An 8624-nucleotide genomic window follows, 5' to 3' on the forward strand; every position below is an offset into this window, starting at 1 on the left:
CTTCATGCACTTTTATATAACTGTCCGAACAGACCAGGTCAATGATCCATCAGAGCACACTGCTATGAAGATAACAACCACATGCTGTGTCCAAATTCAGGGGTAGCATGCTTTGAAGGCCGCGTTTGTAGGCAATTACATGACAGCAACAAGACAAGGGCTGTCCAAATTTGAAGACTCCTCCAAATGCACCAACAATTGCGTCTTCCTTTTCCCCAGGATGGGTCGGGTGTATCCTTTGTGGCCCACTATATCCCAGGATTCATTGTGGCCAGAAAAACACGGGAATAGAATTTAGGGTAGACTGTCCAGTTTCACAGCCGCTCACTTCCGGTCTACCCGGCCTTTGAAGGATCCGCCCTTCGTGGACCGCATAGATTGGATCCTTCGAAGCATGCTACCCCTGAATTTGGACACAGCCACAGGCTGTGTCCCAATTCAGGGTATGCACGCTTGAAGTACGCACACTACGCGTACTACGTACGGTGCGTACTACAAGTACGGGAAGTGCGGAAGTGCGAGGCTTGTGAAATGGGACGGTCTAGCCTTCGTCGCGCTGTTCAGGTTGCCTAGCAACCATGATACTAACCGCGAGAAATGTTTCATACAGCTTTGTGTGACAGAAATGAAGGAGAAAAATGTTTTGTTGGTCATTCATTTTGTCATGACATCACTTTGATTAGTTGAGACCACAGGACTGTAAAACATGATAGTTGGGCTTCATTTCTGTACTGAACAGTCATTTCAAGATTAGTTAGTAAATAATAATTAGCTAATGTTGTTCATGAGACTAAAGTCATCTCACTGTGGTAATGTTAATATAATATGGACAATATTATATGTATTGTCAGAATATATATATATATATATATATATATATATATATATATATATATATATATATATATATATATATATATATATATATATATACATATATATACATATTTATGCAAGTAGCAGTGATTTATATTTCCTATCACCTTCAATCTTCACTCAAAGACAAGTATCTCTGACAGTGTATATATAGATGTATTATATATAAGAGACAAACATTGTTCTTTCAATATGTTGGCATTACTAAATTTGGCTCAATGCTTATATATTTGTGTAAAAAGAAAATGTACGAGCTGTGAAAACTGTTTCTGATAGAATGAAGATCAGACTGATATATGAAATATTCCTTTATTGGGTGAGAAAATCAGACCATGTCATAACTGCTTTAAGTCATACAGAATAGATATCAGAGCCTTAAACAGGCTGACTTCTGCTAAATGGGCCAAACTGGGCAGAAAGTATACAAACACATAACATCCTTATAGAATATGATGTAACACTATAGATCAACTTACCTCAGACTATATAAAGCATATAAACAATTACAGCAATATGATGCAACAAACACAGCAGTGCTACTAATCCAAAATACTCAAAGCTTCATAGAACTGAAACAAACATTTATCTTTAGCTCAATTCTGCTGCTGATACATACTTTAGGTTTCTGAACATTAAACTTGTTGCTGCCTTTCATAGTGTGTAACTTGAAGGCCCTGAGTACTTTCTCCCACACTGAAAACACTGGAATGATAACATTATTTGAACATTACCTAATAAGACTGATTCAGGACAGACAACTAGTTATGTTAAACTTTTCTAGCAGTCCTTCACAAACAGGGAACAGTCTGTCTATTCTCTCCATCTGTCAGCTGCTGCTGGCTCTTCCTCCTCCTCTTCCTCACACACTGCTGAGTTTGTCCTGGTGGATCATCAGGGGTGCAAAGCCTCACAGATGATGTGCAGCAGTGGGTCCCTCAGTCTGTCCTCACTCTGGACACTTGCAGTTGTCACACATGGAAATCAAATGTGTGATAAGCTGCAGGATTCAAACACAAGTGTAACTTATAAATACATGTTCATACTTTTATTCCACAATCAGAGAGAAAGAAACAGAGAGAGAGTGCAGGACAGACAGACAGGTGACAGTCTCAGGTGTACACACTGCTACAAAACAGCACAAGAGAAGGAGGATTTAGTGTTTGTGTTATTACGAGTGCTAAACAAGAAGAGTTCCCAGATGGTCCAGTGGACACATGTGTGACTCCTGTGATTAAAGCATCTTTCTTTCACTTAACGAGTGAACCGTCAGCTCGTTCAAACACACGTTAAAGTCCGTTTGGCTCGACACCACCGAACAGAGGCAGCAATATAACATAGCTAACATTAACAGTGCAGTGAATCCTGCTTGTGCCGTCATATTCAGGACTGCAAACCGAGCAGCATCACTGACTTTCAGCTTGTTGTGTTTGTGGATATATGACTGACTTTAATTATCCATAAAATCATCACATTCTCTGTAAGATTAAGGTCAACTATATATATATGTATATATTTAGAAGTAGAGGCTTTAAAACCAAGTTACCGCTGAAAGTACAAACATTACTAATGTCACATAACTTTGCCGACATGTGGCCAACAGTAATGTTTTAATGTTCTTAAACATTCGCACATAAATAAGTGACATTATATTCAGTACTTACTTTTGACAGTTCACTCTTCGGCCGCTCCCTTCTGCCGTATTTTGCGGCAAAATTATCCACACCCACCGCCGCGCTATGGATTGTGGGATATATGGGGCCACGAAGCGTGCACCGGACCACGCTTGATATTTGGGGAAATCGACGGCGCATTTGGAGTATGCATTTGAAGTACACTTTGAATTGGGACAGCCGTCGTCGCGTGGCGGTGACGTAATCGCACTTGAAATGCGTACTTCAAGCGTGCATACCCTGAATTGGGACACAGCCACAGTAATTCTTCCTTCTTCTGATGCTGCTGCTTCTTCTACTACTTCAAACAAAAACCTAAAATCTCAAATCTAAAGGTCATGTGGTGAAAATTGCTATGCAGTCAATACAATTTTGAACTGTGCACAAAGTTGCCAAGTTAGAGTTGGTGAGATATGTCTGTTGATCTGTTAACCAAACATTTCCAACCATAAAACCACTGCTAACATCACTAAGCCAAAATATTGTTACATTTTTCACATTGCTCACAAGTCACAATGATGTTAATCTGCTGTCTGATGCTCCCACAGCTATGCGATTGACACATAACATCATGAATTTTGTTTAATGGCTTTTGTATTAAAGATAAATATTTTCCTCCAACCTTCATGTGAAATAAAGTTGTAGCTAACCACAGATGACTTTGATAGAAACACCACACTGAGAGCTATTTGTCTATCACTTCCTTCACATTCACTCATCAAGAGAGCATTGAAACCACAGTGGTGCTGACTGATGACAACTCTTCTTCAGGTTGTTGATGAAAAGTCACATTAGTCTTAAAAAGATATGTAACAATATGTAATGTTAGCAAACAAATTAACATAGGTTTTTACACACGGGAATTCCTGCATTTGAAATTTGAATGTTGTCTATTCAGCTGTACGTAGTTGGCTCAGTAGGTTAGCACGATCATACATCCTCTTCCTCCGACGTAGTGTGGATGAAACAAGACAATTTTCATATTTCATTTATGTAGTGTGCAGAGCTATGAAGAAGCAGCACGCAGAAACTGTTAACACATGCAACAATGCACTGGATAAGGTTTTCACTATTATTGCTCTAGACCAAAACCATTTCCATTGAAAACAGGATTGATCATGGGCTGCTCTCTTCAGGGGAAGAAACGCTTCCCCTGAAGAGAGCAGCACCCCGTCTGTGCATCTCACTGTTCTTTAATATTTATCTGTGTCATTTCTTCATGCATCTCAGTATTTACATGCAGTATATGCAGACAGAGTGGTGAATGTGGTGGAAGCAGCTTTATTCACCACAAACATGTCAGCTGCAGCCAGTGCTTGATGATTCCTCTTGCATGACAGATCAAAGCTGGCGCTTTTGTAAATGTTTAAGTCAAGTTCAAACCAATAAACACCCTCATTTTCTGTTTCATTATCTCAGTACATGTTGTCCTCTATTGTGGACATGCAGGGGTGAATAAAGTTTAGGACAGCAGTGTAAAATATCTGATGACAGGATGTGGTTATGTTCTTTCTGCTGAAATGTTATTATATAGAAACTCTAATCTCTGACCTCTACATCAAGCTCAGATACAGTTGCTTGTAGCAGTAAATACAGAGTTTGTAATGTTGATGCAAAGTAAAACTGGCTATTGTTTGATGTAAATATGATTTTATAGTCATTCTCTTGAACATTTAGGCTACTTTCTGTAACTGTACCTAACAGTGTTTTAGAAAATCCTCTTAAATATATTTTATTTAACTGTGACTTTAATGTCTTATAGTTGAATTCTTAAGTGTGTGATTGCTTTGATCTGTGTACATCAGGCCAGCTTATGACCACTTCTTCTGCTTCTATTTTGTTTGAAACCTCCCCGACTCTCAGTTATTTTTTTCTGTGCTTACTGTTGAAGACACAGTTTGACAGATGAGAAGAGGAAACAGAGGTTGTTCCTCTCCCCACAGAGATGGTTGGTGGACGACGTTATTGTAGCTTGGCACACAGCATTGTGCTGCTGCTCTGGGTCTGTCTTCGTTGTAAGTACACCTCTGCTTCCAGATGTTTGTGACATGTGTTGTATTTGTTGCCTCATGAACTCTGGTGCATGAATGAGTTCAGAACACAGAAGATAGCTGCAGCTTTGCCATTTCAGAATATTGTTGTGCTAAAGTATTTATTATTGTTCTAACTGCTACTAATCAACAATTATCTTTAACAGACATTTTTTTGTATTCAGTAGTTGAATTCCTGAGAAACAGCTTCTCACATTTTATTTCATTTTTTATTAATTTGCTATTTTTTTTTATATGAAAATTACAAAATTATGAATTCATGCTTGTCCACAGAGAAACACCAACCTAACATTTCATGGATCCATGATGCACATTTTTTTTGTGCCAAGTCAGTCATATCAGAAATGTCACTTATGTATGAGATTTATTTTTTTATTGTCTGATTTGGTTGTTTTTACGTTAACTATCACACTTTGACGATAAGGTTTCAGAAAATTTGGACCCACTCACATGTTGAACTTTGACCTTTCTTTAGGATTATACTCATTATATAATAATTATATAGAATTATATAATCGTTTGTATGCTTTTCAGATGTGGAGACTTCCAGTGGAAAACGCGTCATTCACACAAAAGTTGGAGATACTGTGGAGCTTTCGTCAGGCTTACCAACTGAAGGTGTGACTGCAGCAACGTGGAGATATGGACGAATAACAGTTGCAGAGAAAGATGAGGGTGTTTCTAAAGACTCTCCATTTAAGGACAGATCAGAGCTGAACCCTGAAGACTTTACTTTAACAGTGAGAAAACTGACTCTTCAAGATTCTGGTGATTTCATTTTTGTCTCAGAGGTGAATGATGAGCAAAGGCCTTCAGTCACCATCACTCTGCAAGTTCATGGTAAGAGACTTTGTTTTTTTTCTTTTTTTAAACAAAGTTCCTGATTACTCTTAATGAAAAGACTCCCTGTTAGCTCATGAGTTTGTCTTTCTTCTTTGGAGAATGAGAAGTAAACTTAAAAGCAGCTTTACTGCTGAGAACTTACAGAATAAACTTGACATGAGGCAGGAGCTAATAACCTGACAAACAGTAATTTACACTGTCTGACACTAAAATAAAACAGGAAGAAACAGAAACACCAACTGGACACAAAGACAGAAAGGCAAACAAACTTGGAAAGGAGACACAGAAACCTCAGACAGGCATGATAAATATAACAAAACCAAGATACCTGGACTCACCTAGAATTTAACCAGAGAAGAAAAACTATTATTAATTTATTGCAGGGTCTTTATGCTACAATATTAAGCCCCTTGATGTACTGTTGTTGTTGTGATTTGGCGCTGTATGAACAAAATTGAATTTACTATGCAGACTGCTGACACATAAAAATAAGAATCACACAAGTAAACTCCAACCCTGGGTCCATGACAACATGACACAGTACTAAACAATACTTGTCTGCACTTAATGAAGTTTGTTATTGCTAACTGGCCTAATTTTATATAATGCATTTGCTGAACTCTGCACAAACATATACTTTAATCTGAGATGCAAAAGGTGACCTGACGCAGACTCTGTCTCCTCCTTCTGTTTTCTCATTAGAGCCCATAACTAAACACCCTGTCATAAAAATCAATTCTGCCTGGGAGGCTTGTAATGAATCATGTAAAGTTCTGCTGGAGTGCAGCACAACTGGTGATGTCAGCTACAAGTGGACTGTAGGAAAACAAACACTAACTGGTCCCAGTCAACAATACATCATCAGGGAGCAGGATGGAGAGACTAATGTCACCTGCACAGTTTCCAATCATGTCAGTGAGAAGTCTGCATTTCAAACAGTGCAGTGCAGCAAAGATCATTCACACAGAAAAGAAACAGGTATGTGGAGAGTGACTGAGGTTGTGAATACAATATAACTGTTCTGTTTTAATACTTTATTAAAATAATTAAATATTGTTTTAATTATTGTTTGTGATTTCAGACTGCAGATCCTCTTCTGTTGTCATGTTCATTGCTGGACTGTTTACTGGAGTATTGATCACTGTTCTGTTGCTCTTTCTGCTTTACTGCATAAAGTCAAAGGGTAAGATCTTTTGTTGCTACTATTAAAAATGGTCTCTTAATCTCATAATACTTTTTTTCTTACTTTTTTTCAGGTCTATGTCACAAAAGGTCAGTGTCATGGTCCTGGGTCTGGGGACCCAGTGCTTGTGTTTCCTGGTTTTTTCATATTCTTTGATTTTGTGTTTTTCATGGTTTAGTTTTCTGTATGTCTAGCTTTCTTAGTTATCTTTAATATTTTGTGATTTCTAGTCTTTAGGTTTGGTTACTGTGCCTCTCCTGTGTTCCATGTGTCACATCGACTCAGTTATGTTCTCATGTCTGTTCAAGTCCACGTTTCAGGCTGTGTCTCATGTTTCCTGTTTTGATAGTTCCTCATTTTTAAGGGGGTAGGAACAGAAAAACTGTAAACTTCATCCTACTCCTTTTCGAGTAAACACATCGTGTAGACATGGAGATATTCATTAAAACGTGTTGTTTTTAAAGGTTTTTTTTCTTCTTTTCCCTTTTTATTTCAGTTATATTTGCATGTTCGAAATAAAAAATTCTGTCATTTTTGTTTTGTGTGCTCAGTTTGGCTTCCTCCCCGTCTCTTTGTTTCTGATTAGTACGAGCCGTGTTCCTCCTGTTTCCCATCCCCTCATTATCTTTGTGTATTTAGTCCTCTGTTCTCCTCTTTCTGCTTACCTCCCTCATGTTTCCCAAGTCCCAGCTTTTTTCAGGTCTCAAGTTCCTTGTTCCCAGTTCCAGGTTTCGTGTTTCAGGTTTCTGTTCTGTTTTTCTATGCATCTTGTGTTTTTATGTTTAACTTTCCCCAGTTTAGGTTTCCATTAGTTTATCACAGTCTCCCGTCGGCGTCTCTTTGCTTTCTGTTAACATTCCTCTCCATCTCCATTGTTTGCATTTGGGTCCACACTCTCTCCACTCCACACCATCTGCCACAGCAGATGTGACAGTTGGTGAAACTCATCAACAGCAGTAATATAAAAAATACTTTTATTCTACTAATAATAACATATTTTACTTATTTCAGGCTCACACAGTCTGAAACAATCAACCAGGAAGAAAATCAACAACATGTGTACTCGGCTCTTTCCCACGGTCAGGTCTAACACTGTTTACGTGCTCTGATCGGTCACATTACACTGTTAAAGAATGATTAAATGTTAGATCATTTGGAGATGTTATTAACTGTTATTAACTTGCAGGTGATCGTTGTGTTTATGAGACAGTGAGAGGCTCTGAAGATGCTGGACCAGGTGCAGTATGACAATGATGAGCCATGAAAGTAATAAATGAAAACTGTGGGATTTCATGCAATTCGGTTATGATATTCTTAAACTGTTCTTACTGTATTTCAGCTGGATCACAAATACAGTCCATCAAATCAGACTAGAGGAGCTACAACATTTAAGATGTCCAAGAACATGTTCTAAAATGTATTTTTTCAGGATTGTATTTTACACACTTTATTTTAAATGCCTATATTATGTTTAGCAAGTCATTTATGAATAAGACATGTATTGTCTGATCTGTTGGGTTTATATTTTATTATTGTCATTTGTATTAAGAAACATGTAATCATTTGTGTTTAGAAGTATATAGTTGATGGCATATTGAAAGAATGTCTCATCCTAGGAGGTCTATAACAACGCTGTATAGCATGAAGAGGGGAGTGTGTTCACTCCTCTTCAGAGTGTTCTGGCATAGATCACACACCTCCTAGGAGAGGTCGTATCTTCTCCTGCTGATATATGGTATAGCAAACACACGTATATCTGTTTGAGTCTAAGAGCCTTTTGTTCAGATGTACCGCTAGACTCCTGGCACCAGCTTTGGGGAGTCTTCACGGGGTCACATTTTGACCCCACACATATACACACACACATATACACACACACACACACACACAGGCAAGGTATTCTTTGTTCACATGTATACCTATGTAAGCCGTTATATGTTAATGAACCTATGCATATTCATGTAACCACAATAAAAGGAGTGCTATGGGGAACCTGGCTGA

The 8624-nt window shown here is 38.1% G+C and overlaps 1 protein-coding gene across 2 annotated transcripts; it reads left to right on the top strand.

Annotated features, from left to right (window-relative positions):
* Positions 1 to 4026: 4026 nt before the first annotated feature.
* LOC120439142 lies at positions 4027 to 8237 on the top strand. 2 transcript variants are annotated; one of them, XM_039609889.1, is made up of 8 exons: positions 4027 to 4561; positions 5132 to 5437; positions 6143 to 6418; positions 6522 to 6623; positions 6697 to 6712; positions 7635 to 7702; positions 7810 to 7860; positions 7963 to 8237. In XM_039609889.1, the coding sequence occupies exons 1-8, from the start codon at positions 4492 to 4494 to the stop codon at positions 7995 to 7997; spliced, it is 924 nt and encodes a 307-aa protein (XP_039465823.1). In that variant the 5' UTR covers positions 4027 to 4491; the 3' UTR covers positions 7998 to 8237. The 2 variants fall into 2 exon arrangements, with proteins under 2 accessions (XP_039465823.1, XP_039465824.1); XM_039609890.1 differs by lacking the exon at positions 6697 to 6712 and having other exon boundaries at positions 7963 to 7980.
* The last annotated feature ends 387 nt before the right edge of the window (positions 8238 to 8624 follow it).

The sequence above is a fragment of the Oreochromis aureus genome, linkage group 3 (assembly GCF_013358895.1).
Source record: "Oreochromis aureus strain Israel breed Guangdong linkage group 3, ZZ_aureus, whole genome shotgun sequence".
Taxonomy (NCBI): domain Eukaryota; kingdom Metazoa; phylum Chordata; class Actinopteri; order Cichliformes; family Cichlidae; genus Oreochromis; species Oreochromis aureus.